This window comes from Mus caroli, chromosome 2, assembly GCF_900094665.2.
Source record: "Mus caroli chromosome 2, CAROLI_EIJ_v1.1, whole genome shotgun sequence".
Taxonomy (NCBI): domain Eukaryota; kingdom Metazoa; phylum Chordata; class Mammalia; order Rodentia; family Muridae; genus Mus; species Mus caroli.
This window is the reverse complement of record NC_034571.1, coordinates 1,550,872-1,567,038: the sequence shown is the minus strand read 5'-3', so window position 1 is coordinate 1,567,038 and position 16,167 is coordinate 1,550,872. Positions and strand designations below refer to the sequence as shown.

General features: G+C 46.4%; 1 protein-coding gene across 3 annotated transcripts in view; it reads right to left on the bottom strand.

Moving 5' to 3' along the window:
• The window catches only part of Bend7 (BEN domain containing 7), an 83,193-nt gene extending 68,079 nt beyond the window's left edge, over positions 1-15,114 (bottom strand). For 2 of the 3 annotated variants that reach the window (XM_021152272.2, XM_021152280.2), the window contains exons 1-2: positions 14,653-15,114; positions 12,363-12,446 (exon numbers count right to left, since the gene is read on the bottom strand). In XM_021152272.2, coding sequence (XP_021007931.1) covers positions 12,363-12,446; positions 14,653-14,713 — 145 coding nt within the window. In that variant the 5' untranslated portion in view covers positions 14,714-15,114. Of the gene's footprint in view, positions 1-12,362; positions 12,447-14,652 lie in introns of those variants that run through there. The other variant, XM_029474175.1, reaches the window with a different exon arrangement.
• Between the last annotated feature and the right edge of the window lie 1,053 nt (positions 15,115-16,167).

Sequence of the window (16,167 nt, the reverse complement as noted above, 5' to 3'; positions counted from 1 at the left end):
GTCCACAGAAGTGGCAATCAGGTTTGAGTACACATTAGAATCACATAGGTAATGTCTGACCTCCCTTCTGAACAATTCGATAGATCTAATTAGTGACCGCCATGTCAAGCCAGCAGACCACTGCTTTACATACAGTGAAGGCCTTCCAGCAGTCTCAGTGGTCCTGAAGCCCCTCCATGTCTCAGTCTCTACTTGTGCCATCAACCCTCTGAATGCTAAGCCACACCTTCAAGCTATATGTTTAGATCTCAGCTAAAAGGACATTTTCTCTATTTTTTCTTTTTTCCTTTTATTGAAAATAGATTTTTTCACCCTCACATAATTTTTCCCAATTATGGTTGCCCCTCTCTCTACTCCTCCCAGTTCCTCCCACCTCCCTTCCCATTCAGATCCACCCTACTTCTATCCCTCATTTGAAAACAAACAGGCTTCCAAGGGATAATAATAAAATAAATATAGTAAGACAAAACCAGAAAAACTCATCAGAATAGAAGAAAATGAATACGCAGATGGAAGAGGGCCCAAGAAAACATGAGAAGTAGGCATGGACACAGAGACCCACCCATTCACACATCCAGGGATCCCATAAATCACTGGCCTGGAAGAAAGGGCCACTTTCTAGAGGCTATGTTCCTGAATCCCCCAGAGGCCTCAGTATTCTAAGTATCCTTGGGATCCCTACTTCCCTTATCTCAAGGCAGGGGATTTAACATCTCTTTAGTCTGGCATTAGTGTCTGTTCAGTAGACAGCTGCAAAATGAATACAAAGTAAATTATATTAAGACACATGATGGGAAGATTCAGTTAAGGAAAGCTTTAAAAACATTGATCTATAAGAAGTAAACTGACAACTGTGGCATCTTTGAAGAAACGTCTCCCTTCCACCAAGCAAGCAGGGTATGGCAAACAGGGTCACTGTGTGGGTGCCTCGGTCCTGTCTTATCTTAGGAAAGCTTTTTCCGAAGGGATGTTAGAAATAGTTCCCTCTCCTTGACAAATGAAGAATTGCCAGAGTAAACCAGGGGGAGTTGGGTCAGGTGGGGACCAGACATCTCCACTGTGTTCCAGTACCAGGCTCTCCCTTCCTGAGGAGCAGTCAAAGGAAGGACACTGAACTTGTGAAGAAATGAAAGCTAACACTTCCATGGCGGCAGCTCCCAGCCATGGTTCATGCAGTGCATATTAAGGTGCTCATTAAAGTCTTGCTGTAATCGAAAAAATTATATATGTGCGATGAGAATGAGTTAGTGTTAATGGAAGAACCTTAGCTTCTGCCTCCCCTGACTTTGTGCTTTCTAGTTGTATCCTAACCTTGCGTTTCTGTGGGACTCTGTGCATTTTATCTGTAGGCGTAAAGTCAGGCTTGAGATATAATTCCATTAGCCACATACGCAACTCCATAGTCTATTATGTTGCATCAACTTTTTCTGTAAAAATAAATTGTTAAGGATATTATTCCTGGAACAGAATAAATTCTTGGAATTACTGAGTAACTTATGTACTGCACCGCTGTTCCAAGAACAGATCACTTATTTCATCATGACAAAGTAAAGTTATTAATCTTCTGGCTTCCACTTCAACAATAAGAGATGCTGAGGGATGTGCAGACACCTGCATTCCATTCCAGCTCAACTTTATATCATCCATAAACATCTCTGCTTTGGACACCTCATCCAAACAAATGCTCATAGCATCCTCCACGCAGCATTCGATTTTATGTAACTATAAAAGTTCCTTGATGTTAATTACAGAGACAAATGTCTCATCACACATTTGGTTACCAGATGCATAATTAGTTTTCTCCATTAACCTTTCAGATATAAAATTTGATTTCCAAGTAAAAAACACTGTAGAAACCTTGGAACCTGAATAACACAGTATATTTCTACATGCTTGAAAAAAAATGTAATACTCAGAGAACAATTTTATGGATTCTTATTTACAAGGATAGTGATTGTCTGGAATAGGAAAGAAAAATCTGTCTCGACTTTGCAATGATTTTAAATACATTGTCAAGTACACATGTAATAAGCTGTCCTTTGTGCAGAGAGGAGGCACAGTAACCTGACCATGAGTGGAATGTGCCCTCCATCTCTCCTGCTTGAGGCTGAATCAGTTCATCAGAGCTTCTCATCTGTGAGAGAGACAGACAAAGAAGGCTAAGACAACAACCAAACAACCAAGGCAAGAGTGCTCAGCAGTGGAGGGTGATGGGACAGTGCTGTGTTTCCATCAAGGTTTCCACCAAGAAACCTCATATGCAACGATGAGCAACAGGACGTGGTCAGATGGCGGTGTCCTCGCATCCTAGCTTTGTAAGTATATTCTGTGATTGCCACACAATGACAGACTTGCCTGGTGCTGCAGAACTGGAGTCTTCTCTGCTCAAAGCTAAATTGCCCACAAGTGACTACGCCATTCCTCTAAGGTCTGCTAAGGACTATGCTGTAGGTCACAAGCATGGAAATGATGTTTGATTGTTGTAACTTACTGACATTTATGTATATTTATGCTGCCAACATGTTAGGAGAGAAAGAAGAGCTCACTGCACTACTACATGGGGCATTCCTATGTAGGAAAACTGTCTCTACTCAATGTGGTATCTCACTCAGATTAGCTGACAATTGGTAGGAAATTATAGTTAGCATGTTTCTACATGGTACTCACCCATCCTCTCAAAAACAGTTATTAAGAACCTGTCCTGTGCCAAGTTTTGCACTGGGAAAACTGTAAGCATTTAAACTCAGAAGTCTTGCCCTTATAAAAGAGAGTTCTGCTGAGGCTGGAATGATAAATAACAGAGGGCCACACAGAAGGTGGAAGAGGCCACTCTAGACTGAGACCAGCAGTGGACATGCCCAGGATGTACTGCAATATTTCAGGGGCACCTTGACAAGTGGTGTGAGAGTCTGAGGCCATGGAGGTAGAAGATAGTTAATATACAGGTTCACAGAACAACTTCTTATTTCAGAGGGATAGGTTTGGAGTGGGAAGCTCTTATTAACCGAACAAATAGAAATATACACAATTAAAACTAAACATCTCATTGTTATAGTTGACATATTTTACTTCTGAAACGAGAGTCCAGTTAGTTACGTTTCACTTAAACCCAAGTTTAAAATCAGACCCTGCCTTCCTTCTTTCCTCCCTCCCTCCCTCCCTCCCTCCCTTCTTTCCTTCATCAAGCAGCTGTTGCTGTTCCTTCTGAGAACAGCAGTGCTGGACAAGGCTAACCCTTACCTACACTGTAGCATGAGAGGACCACAATTAAACTTTTTCTATTTCTACTTTACTAGGGATCCCATGAATGTTGCAGAGAAGACCCAGGGTGGGTGCATGCTGACTCCCTAAAGGATGCTTCAGGAATGACATAGAACCAGTGAAGAAGGACAGAAGATGGCAAGGTACATGGCTGATAGTTTGAGGAAGCAGGCCCACTGTAAGAGTGCAAAGTGGCTGGTGTCGCTGGGCAGAGGTGCTGAGAAGGGGAGTGTCAGAAATAAATGGGAAAGAGACAGTTTGCGATGGGAACCTTATCATGCTAAGGAGTGTGGCCTTAACTAAAAAGCATTAAACGAGGGGTATGGTGTGTGATACCAGAAAGAAGCTAACGGTCTTCCCCAAATCAACTACTGCATGTTTGTGCTGCTGGCATGCCCAGACTGACTCTCCTGCTGCCCAGACTGACTCTCCTGCTCCTGGCACATCTTTTTCTAGGTTGTTTTCTCTCCAATAATCTGCAATGCAATGCAACACACACACACACACACACACACACACACACACACAGGTTTCTTGTATCAGTGTTCTAGGCTTATTTTAAGCTTTGAAGGGCAAAATACACTGTTCCAAAATCTTTATCTAGATAGATAGGTAGATAGATAGGTAGATAGATAGATAGATAGATAGATAGATAGATAGATAGATAGATAGATAGATAGACAGACAGACAGACAGGTAGATAGATATCTCTCAGGGGAACTAGGAAGGAGAAGCTGTCAGTATGTCTCATATTCTGCCCTTTGAGAACATTTTTTAATAACCTAACCACAATCAATGTAGAAGTAAAACATGACATCTACAGTTCTCACTTAGAGAGCAGTTGTTGGACCACACAAAGCCTTCTGAGAAAGGCACCCTTTCTCAAGACAGTTAATGCCCTGTGTGGGTCCTCAAGAGAGGGTCAGGTGATGTCAATCTCTCTGTCCCCTGTAAGGCCTCCCTGGGAAGGTGAGACTTGAGCAGGGACGTATGGGATCTTTTGCCCCAGGAAGGCGATGCTGCTGCTAGGCTTGTTGCTGAACTGTATGATGCATGGCTTAAGTTTCTTTAAGTAAAGAGCCCTGCTCTGTGTGGACTCTGAGACCTGGGTAGCGTAAGCTCCATTTTTCAATGAGTCAGTGTTACCCATGGTGCTTTGCTTCTATGAAGGTTCCAATGTCCTGGCTAGGTTCAACACTAGCAGAACATGTAGCCTTTTAATCTTGATCTTCAACATGTTACTAGCTTTTACATTTAAGTTTATCTCCTTTTTGAACTTTTCTGGATATGTAAAAGAAAATATTTCAAATTGTATCTCACTGACTAACATCAGAAAAACCCAAATTTTAGCTTTAACATGTATAGTGGTTTCAATGATAATGGTGCCCATAGGCTTGTATGTTTGAACATTTGGCTCCCAAGTGGTGGACTGTCTAGGAAGGACTAAGAGACACATCCTTGTTGGAGGAGGTATGTCACTGGGGTGGGCTTTGGAAGATTTAAACCAAGTACTCTATATGTCTCTGTCTTCTTGACTGAGGATCAGGATGTAAGCTCTCATTTATTGCTCCAGCACCATGCCCGCTTGCCTGCTACCATATTTCCCACCATGGTGATCAAGGATGAACCCTCTGAAACTATAGGCAAGCCCCCAGTTAAATACTTCCCTTTATCAATTGCCTTGGTCGTGATGTTTTATCACAGAAACAGAACAGTGACTGAACATGATAGATTACAAGAACGTCCTCAGAGACGTTTTATGAAACACTGAAGTTTGTTTTATCTGCTCTTGCTAAAGTTTCAATAGGGTATTGTGTTCTAAGTTGGATCTTCAGTTTGATGCAGCGGTGTCTGATATGTTCATGTACTTAAATAACAAGTGTCCAAAAACTTACTGGGTGAACACCATTATAAACACAACACTATACTAATTGCTTCTGGGATTCCAAAGAGGAATCCAGGCCACTAGGATTAGATAATCTACATCAGGACAGGTCAGGAGAGATGGTGAAAATAAACAAGCAGTCTGATGTGACAACTGTTCAAATAGGTCTGGGGAAGGATCTGCATCATTACCTAGACCACAACAAGGCCAGGCACAAAAAGAATAAAGAGGAGGCAGCGCATGTTAAGCACTGGAAAGGAATGATGTTAGTTTTCGGCAGTAAAACACGCTGAAGAAGAACACTTTGAATTTGGAAGGAGATGGAGATGGGGATAATACAAATTAAGAGTGTGAGCTTTCCAGTTCGAAAAGATGGTATTTGGGATTCTGTATGTGCTTGCTCAGGAGGAGTCTGATGAAGTCTGGAAGCCAGTGCTGCTCCATCACGGAAAATAAAGACGTTTGCTCAAGAGTTTTGTTCAAGGTGTCATCATTTTTTTATTTTAAAAAATTTGGGTGGGTATTTTGCCTATATGTGTATCTGTGTACCACATGCATGCAGCATCTGCGGAAGACAGAACAGGGGTTTAGCTCCCCCAGAACCTGAGTTATCAGTCATGGTGTATGTGAGTGCGGGGAGTTAAACCTGGGTCCTCTGCAAGAGCAGCCAGTACATTTCACTGAGCTATCTCTGCAGCCCCTCGAGGTAATTTATTAACTTTCGACCTGAGACCAAACTCAAGTTTTCTGAACCTAAGTCTACTTTTTCTCTACTGGGCTATAAACTGAAAAGCTTATGACCTGGGCAATATTGGAATTAAACTTTAAATGTGGCCTAGGTAATACTGGAATTGAACTTTGAACATTGTCAAAACAGAGTGGATTTTGTGAGGAGTCTGGAACTGGAGCAGGCATGGTAGGAGAGCGCAGATGGCAGAAGCAGCCTTAGTAAGAGGGCAGGGACAAGAAAGCAAGGAGCTCCTGGGGGCTATGAGAAGAGACCACTTTGGCACAGAACATTTTTATCCAGTGTAAATAAAATAGAAGAGAAGAATAGAAAGGTAAGCTAGAGAGACAAGGAGCAAGAAGATAGGAGGATGGGCCCTACTTTCTATATGAAGCAGAAGCAGAAAGAATCTGGCCAGACCACATTCAAAGGTGGCTCCTGTTACTGTTCCACAACTCAGGCAAGTGAACATTTCTATAGATCTACTTCTCTCATCTACAGATGGAAACGGCTTCTCAGAAGTGTGGTGAGTTTACGAGACCATGAATAACCCTCTCTTCCTTAGAGGCTCCTGAGCTTCTCCAGGTCTAAAGTATAAACTACCTCCTACCTGGGACGCCATCTTCATCTAGAGAAGCACCACTTGCTGGGGAGCAGGCATGTAGAAGCAGGGATGTGCTGGCAGGATTCAACGGACAAACGAGGGATGCTGAGTTCTCAGTTAAGAGAGACAAACTTGATCCTATAGTCTCTGCAGAGAGGTCACTCAGTCAGATCAGCTCACATGAGCAGCGTGTGAGGAAAGGATTAGAGACAGTCCTGCTATGGTGAAAAGATCTCAGAGCAGGGTATCAAGACACCTGAATTTAAGTGTGGTCAACTGCTAAGCACTGTATGGCCTTATGCAAGTCGGTTCTATCTCCAAGATAAGTCTCACATTTGTCAAGCAGGAGGAAGACAGAGGTCTATTTCCTAGCAGTGATAGTAACTTTGTGACTAGTGAAAGTGGTGGGACAAGGCTACCTGCCATGGCCCCCTGCCTCTGGGTAGACAGCGCAGCTTAAGAATGACCAACTTTGCATCTGACGCTACAATGTATCTAATGTACCCAGGAGACTTTCTAACAGAGAAGCTGACTGCAACATTTCTGAAGACTTTTGTGGGGTAGAGGCTTGAGCATAATCCCACACTTTGTTACTAACTGCAATCTTAGACACCATGGGGTTCAGTGGTTACTGAACAATGACTGTAGTACTCTAATAAGCTAGAGGTTCACAAGACTCTAGGGGGCATGTGAGGTTCTCTGAGTCTCCTTTACCCTTCTAGGGACAGCTTTGCTCTCCTTTTATCAGTAGTTCGTTGTGGGACAGTGAGCTGTGCATAGGCTTCGAACCACAGTGACCCTGTAGGTGACTTCCACCTGGAAAGGACGGCAGGTGTTCGGCCACGACCACTGGGCCCCTGGCTCCTGGCACAGCTATAGCCTCCGACATTCCCCAACAAAGAGGTGTGTGGCCATCAGTCACATAGGGCAATGCCCCAAGTCCCTGGTATTCTGTCTGAACTCTACCTCCACAGTTACCTGGCAACAGCCAGGTAGGCCTAGCCCACTATAAAAGGGGCTGCTTTTCCCCCTCCTCCCTCTTTTACTCTTACTCCAGCTTCCCGCTTGCTTCTCTCTTGCCCTCTTGCTCCCCCTCTCTCCACATTCCCTTCCCCCCTCTCTCCACGTGGCCATGGCCTCTACCTCTCTACTCTCTCTGCCTTTCTACAATAAATGCCTTAAAACCATGGACTGCCTCTTCTCATCGGGACCCGCAGTGCTGGAACAATGGAGCAGGTCTTCCTCTAATGAGCTGTGTGTCTAACCTCCAGCAGGAGGATTCTCTGAGTTCCCAGACAGGGTTTCTGCCAATCCAAACTGCCACTGAGCAAGACCAGGACTCCCCTCCCAGCAGTAACCAGCCAGAGCTCTCTCCTCCCTGCCCTTTTCCCTTCGGCCTGGGTCAGAGTCCACCTTCGGGCCCCCACTCTGTTCTCAGCTCTTCCGAGACACAGCGACATCCAAGAGCTAGAACCTGCTCTCCGTGCAGGCCTGGGGACCCAGAGTCAACTCTGGCAGGTCCTCAGAGATCCCAGATTGTGGGAAAACACACTGGTTTACATCCTAGTTCTGAGCAACCGGGCATCTCTGTAAACTCCCAAATTCCCCTACAGAATAGAAACAACAGTGCCTTTTACTAGGGCAATGAATGGAATAGCATACACAGGTTCTTAGTGTTATGCTGCACCTGACTTTTGAGAAATGCTACCTATGTTCGCCTTAGTTTTAGTACAGAGTTGTCTCCTCCCTGGGCCATCAAGGAAAGGCAGCACTGCCACAGGAAGGGCAGGTACTTTACCTGGGGGGGGGTGGTGTCCGTGAAGCGTCTGGTAAGCGGAATGAGTGCAACAGTTTAGATTCCAGATCCTGACTGGTATTTAAGGATTCTGCCCTTTTCCTCTTTCCCCTCTACCCTCAGGTTGCACCCCACTCTTGTCACGATACATGATGAAACATCTAGAAGGAAGGAAAGCTTCCCAGGGCGGTACTTTTGGTGATGGAGGTGGGGGCCTCCAAGAACTGAGGTGGGACCCAGGCTTTTTAATCCCTAGGTGAAGAGTGGCCATCCCAGCTCTCCAAAGAGGAGCCCTGCACTGTGGTCAGGGACTACGTTCCTAGCTTTAAGAGGCGTGTGGAAGGCTTATGTGTGTTCTCTTGAGGAAGATTCGGAGCCCTTGGTAGGGGGAGTTCTTATCCAGATACAGGGATCTGGGCCCAGTCAAACAGCATCACTGCTGAACCACGTACTCCATCGGCTGAAAGCAGTGCTACTGGATGAAATATGAAAGACACCAGCACATAGAGGGGGTGGCACACATGCAATTGGAGTTTGATAAATATTTGCTAAATGAATAAATTAATGAGACTTGAACACCTGATAAATATGCCTCAGATTTATATCCTACAAAAGTAAAGCTGAACTAAAAGCTAGAGTATAAAAAGGGACTTAATATTCGTATCACTATTACAAAGAACACACTGCCTCATTTAAAGGTGTCTGACTTCTAGCTAAAGTCTCAATAGTACTTGGCTTGGCTGGGCAGAGGAGAAGTTAGGAGTTAGGTTCTGTTGCTAGTAGTACCTCTTTTCACTCTAAGCTTTAGGGCTCGTTATTCCTGGAATAATAACAACTGTCCTGATTATAGAAGGACTCCCAGATAGAAGGAGAATACTCTCTAAAGTGCAACCCTCACTTAGGATCTAATTGTAGACAAGCCTGCTTATCAGTCTCGCTTAGCCAGTCCCTCCCTTCCCACCAGGAATCTTCTACCTATGCAAATCTCAGTGGTTCAAGGTCTAGCTCCCCACCCTACCCTTGCAACTAGCTCTTGAGCCTTTCCCTGTTCCTTTCCAACAGCCATTTAATTACTGTTCAGGCAGAAGACACACACAGTGGAGTGTTTAAAGCTCAGGCAGGACTTGCCCTAGGGTTCCACTTGGGTTAAGTCCTACGGAGTGACCTTTGGTACCCTCCGCAACATCTCTGAGCCTTATCTGCAATGAGGATGACAAGGCTGGCATGCGTGTGCTGTGTGTGGGGGAGGCAATCGGAACACTCATACAGAGCCTCGCAGCCTCGCTCACACGGCCGCTGCTAGGACTGCTGCACATTGCATCTTTCTTCCAGAACTGCCTTATCCACACATCCTCCCAAAGGACTTTAGTCCTCAGGGTCCCTGTCCTATCCATTTCTGATCGAATTCACATTCCAGAAAGGTGCTCAGCTCCCAGTATTTCCTCACAGGAACACTTGTTGAGTTGATTAAACAGATTGTCTCCCTCCAAACAGTGCTCAAATCTTTACTGTAGTTTCAAAGAGCTGGCTTGAGAAAGTCAAAGTCCACAGGGTAAAATTGCCTCTTCTCACCCTTAAACAAAGCACTTACACACGCTACCATTCTAGGGAGTTACTTTACCACTCGGATATGGTACATTAGTGAGCAGCCTAAAAATATTCCAAAGAAATAGATTTGATGTGGGAAGTTCTGATAAATTCCAGGGTACTCTCTATCCCCCTGAAATACACACTTGAATCTTCTAGATGCAGTGTTGCAGAGAACACACATGTCTGAATACAGAGCGTCCTATGTAAAGTCCTGAAAGCTATGTGCTAGTACTTTCTATAACTCTCAAGTACTTAAGTATCAAACTCTTCTAGATCTACACCCTAAGAATGAATAGGACTCAGCAATTTACAAACAAGCCAGATGTAAATCTGTTTTAAGAAGAGTAACACAAACTGTCAACAACAATTTTTTTGTTTGTTTGTTTTTTGTTTTTCGAGACAGGGTTTCTCTGTATAGCCCTGGCTGTCCTGGAACTCACTTTGTAGTCCAGGCTGGCCTCGAACTCAGAAATCCGCCTGCCTCTGCCTCCCAAGTGCTGGGATTAAAGGCGTGCGCCACCACCACCCGGCTAACAACAAAATTCTTAATTTTGGATGTCATCTGTAATTATTTCCTGCTCTATGAAATTGTGTTTCCAAATCATTTGCACTTCTTTTTAATTGGCCTATAGGATCTTTGAGAACCAGATCTGATCTTCCCCAGAACAGGTGCTTCTTCAACCTCTGAACTGTCTGTCAAAGGCTTTTCTACAAACCATGGTCAAGATGGACTCAAGGCCTGGTTCCTTAACGATATCTTCAGTTCAAACAAGGAAGGAAGACCATTGCCCCGCCCAAGAGCTTGCATTTATGGAGTGCCGAGTGCTAGCACCATCCTATCTTCATCCTTTCCTTCAGCCTCACACTTTGTTACTAACATCACTACTATTTCCCAAGCAACTGATAGGAAGGAGCTGCCTGGAGGCCTTTGCAGGACAAGAACTAAGTCCAGGCCATGCGGTTCCACTTACATGAGAACGGTAAACTTTCTACCAAAAGGCAAATTCCTTTTCTCAGATGGCTTCAAGTGATACTTAGCTTCTCACCCAGGTTAGGGCACAGAAGGGACGGGTCTCTTTCTGGGCCATAACATCTCACTTGGCTGTGGTGTTCAGTGTTCCTAAGAGTCAGTAGGTGCTGGGAGTGGTCCTGGTCTTGGGAGTGTTCCCTGCCTTACTAAAAAGGCCCGAGTGCCTGTGACCACCACCATTCTGGCAGGAGCGGCTCATGTCTATTTCACCTCTGTAAGTGTAACTTCTCTTTGCAAGCTTTGCACACTTTTTCTTCCTTAAACCAAAACAGAGGAAGAAATCTTGGGCAAAAATATAGTCGTTATAATGTTTGAATACGAAACAAAAGAAAACAAAACAAAAGTACCAATCTGGATGTAAGTGGCAATCAAGCGCAGATAACCGCAGTAACTGAGCAGTCCTGGCCCTTGCTCTCAAGCACTCTTACTCTAGTTTCCCACAGGCTCGCTCCTTCCTGGTTCAGCAGTACCTGGCCCTCACCCTACTACCTGAGGAGGTAGAGAGTCCAGGATGGGCAAAGGTGAAAGCAAACCCCACCATCTACCTTGCACTTTGCCTTGATAAACACTGCCAGAGGAAGCATCCTGGACAGTTTGATTTTGGGCTCAAAGGCTACAGATAACAAACGTAAGATGCTTCGTGGACACACCTCATGCCTAAGCTATACAAATACAGGCAACCAGGGTACACTTTTGGCTACCTACATATCTGTGGGCACTTGTCATAGGTGTGGAGGATGCTGCCTTTGCTCCCTCTGTCCCCGAGGTAGGTAAGCCAGGAAGGGTGGTGACAGAAGACAGTCACCTTTTCTCTCTGACCACAAATGTGAGTGAAAAAGACACAGCCAGGAAGTGCAAAGCTGTTGAGTAGTAAGAGGCACTATCAAGAGGTGGCAAGGCAGACAATCACTTTTGTCCTCTTTACGCTGCTTGGACTACAGATTTAATTTAACTGTGCCGCGGCAGGATTAGCAACCAGGCCATAGAGGTGAAAGGACATTTTAATAAGACAGCACATCCATCCTCTATCCCACCCAAGGCAGAAGCAAAACCAAACAAATAGCAGCTTCCTGGAAATTGAATTTCTGTTATCCAGATGTCAAAGATGTAATACCCCAATTACACAAACTATTGCCAGTGAAGCATGCCAGCGAATATGCAATGTAAATGGGGTGAGCGCCGAGTGGCGAAACTGCGTAGTCAGCATCTGGCTCTGTGACTGAGTGATAATTAGCACTGTGTGTAGACACTAATAAACATTTATGTCTGAAATTACAACTTTTAGCAATGTTAATAAGGGATATATTGGCAATCTGTAAAATAAAAGGTCTTGAAAAGAATGTCATGCATTAAGCAATGGCAGACATTTCCCGTTCTTCTATAATCTCTCCCACCACCACCCTGCCCCTGAAATTGCAAATGGCCACGCCACACTGTTTTGCTGAGAAATTAATTGACATAAGAACCTACCTAAGAAAATGGGTTGTGTCTCTTTGGTCTCCCCATTAACATCATTGCTGAATTCTGAGATTTTATACACCTCATGGTGATAATCTGGCATGAGAAAATAACCGAAAATTAGTATTTCAATGACTTCAACAAATAGGAATAAGCAGCTAAAGACTCCCATCTCCAGGTGTATAATTTATAAGTATATTTTCAAGAACTCTCACAGAAACTGGAGTCAACAGTAATCACCCAAACTTTACTTACTGTGAAGTGCAGGAACCTGAAATACCACTTCGCCTTACTAAACAGATATGTTTGACTACAGCAAGTATATTTGTAAAAATAAAATAAAATAAAGAAAAAAGAAAGAAAAGAAAAAAAATCTTGCCAAATCACAGGTCAATGGAGTTTCTCAAAAGCATTTCCACTACCATTTCTGTGAGCATATCAATCGCATGTTTCGGAACTGCCTCTCTACTGGGTTTACCCAGAAAATCTCAGCTTAAAAGTAAGCATGTATTTAAAAAAAAAAAAGATATTGATGTGTTTTTTTAAAGGTATACTTTGAAAAGAAGCACGTCTTTTACCTTTCACATAAGTGAATCTTTTGCAATTACTGCCCTTACTGAAGATGCAATAGTTTATCTTCCAAAAACAAGTGAAAAGCAGCTGCACAGCAGAATCACTCACCATTCAAAAAGAAAAGGAAAAACTTACTATGTTAATCAAAATTTCAAATATAACATCTTGCGATCTTGTGTGGAAACTACAGCATTTTGATAATGTAGCTCTTTACAAAGCAGGACCACCCAGGTATGAAAATAGAGGTCCCTACTCAACAACTGCCCAAGGTTTGGGTGGGCTCGTTTGCTTGTTGTTTGTCTTAGCTGTCACAGGACAACATGACAAAACTACCCTCTCTCTTAAGATAGAGTAGTCAGTTCCCTGGGGTCATAAATAAGAAAGCAGCCTCCATTCCTGAATGAAGCATGTTGTATCAACAGGGCCATCACACTCGGAAAGACTTCCAGAGTAGTCAACATCCTGGTTGGGGAGGTGGAGGCCGAGAAGGAGTAGCCAAATATTTTGAATGCACGCACTACACTATTTCAGGCATCTATCGTTAAACAGTACAAAGCTAAATTAGGGGAAACACAGATGAGCAGATTCGCAAAAATGTCTATAATTAAACCGTTTCCAGACTAACCAAAAGTGAGCTTTATAAAATCCTCATATCTGCTTAGTTGAGTTCGGAAAAACTCCATCCCTTGCAGTCACCTGTTCACATGTGACTTTTGCTGGGGCCCTTGGAACAATCATGTGGCTCTTTCCTCAGATGCTAACGCTAGATAAAAACCACCTAGGGAAAGTGGAGAGCTTCTCTGATTTGGCTTTGACCCAAGTTAATGCAAAGATATTTAAAGAGTGTGGGCTCATATTAGGACTTGTACCATTACCTCTGGGGAGGTGGGGCGGGGGGGGGGGAGGTATCTCCATTCTCGATTATTAAGGTGATACATTTTGACAGGTGTTTCTTGTCCGAGTTGGCACCATTTTTTAAAGACTCAAATCAGGAAGATGGGCCCGAACAAGAAACAGAACCCAGAGGAGATACTAGTCAACTTTCTCCTCCCCGGGCAAAATAAACGCCTATAAAGAGTGTGCTGTACACCTGTTAGTCGGCAGGACCTAGCTGGATTTTTCTTTCTTTCTTGTGACGCGACACTTGTCTGACTGGTATACGAGATAATCTTAAAACTACCTTTCCACCCAAATCACTCAGCTGGAAAAGATGCTGTATGTCAACAATTTCTGCCTTGAGCTTCGATTCCCTAATGAGCTGATTCTTCTTAAAAAGAACAATGATCATCTTTTTCTCCCCTCCTTCTCTTTGCGTGGGGGAAGAAAAAAAAAAAAAAAAAAAAAAAAAAAAAAAAAACGAAAACAAAAACAAATCCCAGTCTATTCTCGGCCTGCCGGCCAGGCAAACCCTCGGCCACCCCAGCCCAGCGGCCGCCGCGGCGGCGGCACCCCAGAGTGGGCTCGGCTCCCCGGTGTCATTGTTTGCTAATTTCCTGACGTGCCCTCCGATTTGTTTACCTTCAATAACACCCGGTGGGTCCCCCTCAGGCACAACTTTCCCCGCGGCGGGGCGTGTGCGGCCCGCGGGGGGCCCGGGTTCGGGCGGGGACGAGGGGGTCGGGGCGGGCGCGCCCCCGGCGTGGAGACCGCGGGCGGCCCGGGCGCGCGGGGCCGAGTGCGCGGAGCGCGGCGCCGGCTTCCCGCCGCTGTCCCCGGGCCGGCAGCTTACCTCGGCTCACCAGTTTGAAGCTCTGGGATTTCCTGCTTCTTTTCCTCTCCGAGAACTCCATGGTGCGGGCAAGGTGGCGGCGCGGCAGGAGACTGAGGCGGCGGCTGAGGCGGGCTCGTGTCACCGCCGCGGAGCCGCCGGGACCAAGGTCCGCGTCGCGATCGGCGGGGGAGGCCGAGGGACGGGAGGAACCACCGCGAGCCCGGCCGGGGGTTGCGCGCCCGGGGCGAAGTTGTCCCCGCGCGCGGCGCCGCCTCCCCGGTGTCTTAGGCGACCCCTCGGTGCCCCCTCATGCCGCCTCGCTCCTTCCCGAACGCAGCCCGCCGCAGCCCAACTTTCCGTTGGGAGCGGGGCCGGGCTGGGGCGCGGAGCTGCGGGGTGCTCGCCGCGGCCCGCCTGGGCTCAGCCTGCGGACGCGGCCCGGGGGACGCGGCGAGCCGAGGGAGGGCGGCGGCGGCGGGTGCGGAGCGGCGGCCGGGGCGCTGACCGCCCCCGCGGGAGGAGGGGCCGCGCCGGCGGAGGGGGCGGCGCCGCCGGGACCCCGGGGCCACCTGCTGGCGGAGCCGGGCCGCCGCCATCCCCCGGGGGCCGCCGCCACTGCTGGACTCGGCCGTGCGGCGACCCGGCATGGGCCGGAGGCCGCGCGGTTCAGAGTCCGGAGCAGCCCGGTCCGGTGGAGCTGCCCCACGGGCGGACGCCGCGCTCTGCGGGGCCTCCCTCTGCCGCTCCCGGAGGCGAACCTGCCTTTAGAAATAAGTCAGGGATCGCGGCTACTTGGCGGCCAGCCCTCGCTCTGTCTGAGAGCCGGGCGGTGCCAGGGCCAGACGCGGATTTTAGGCAACTTTTAACGGGGGGGTGAAGAACTTACCCATCCGCGCTCTTCGAGCAAACACAGAGAAATTTGAGCATGTACTGCTGAGAAGACTATGGGATGGAGCGAACATCAATTCTTATCCCCACCCTCGGGGCTGTAGGGGGAAGTTATATGCAAAGGGGGTGCTTGGAATGGTGTTTTGGGGAGAGGAGTACTAGAGTTGAGTGCAAGGGGGTGCAGGCTCTTAGGGAAACAGTGGTCATAGCAGGTGCATAGACTCTGCCACTTGACGCAGAAATACCAAAATAATTGCCGTCCACCAATGGCCATTTATGTAATATTTTTCTCTGGGGAGCCAAGTGTGCACTTACTGTAGGCGCCATTTCTTACCACATGTTTTAAGTGGGAATAGAAAAGATTTTTTACATCACCTGGGAATGGTAGTGTGGGAACATGATCTGACACGCTTAAAAGTACGGCCTCCAAATCTGTGGTTTCTAGACCAGAGTACAAAGGGGAAGAAGGGATCCCGGGCTGCTGCTCCAACACCTTGGGAAGGCCAGGTTGCTCCAAAGAAGGCAGAGGAAAGGGGGAGGGGTTGGGGTGGGCTGTCTTGATGAATGATTGAGGTTAGTTGCACTCAAATGGACAGCCGTTCAAAAGCCACTCTGATAGAACCGTGACGTTAGGAGCAGGGTGAC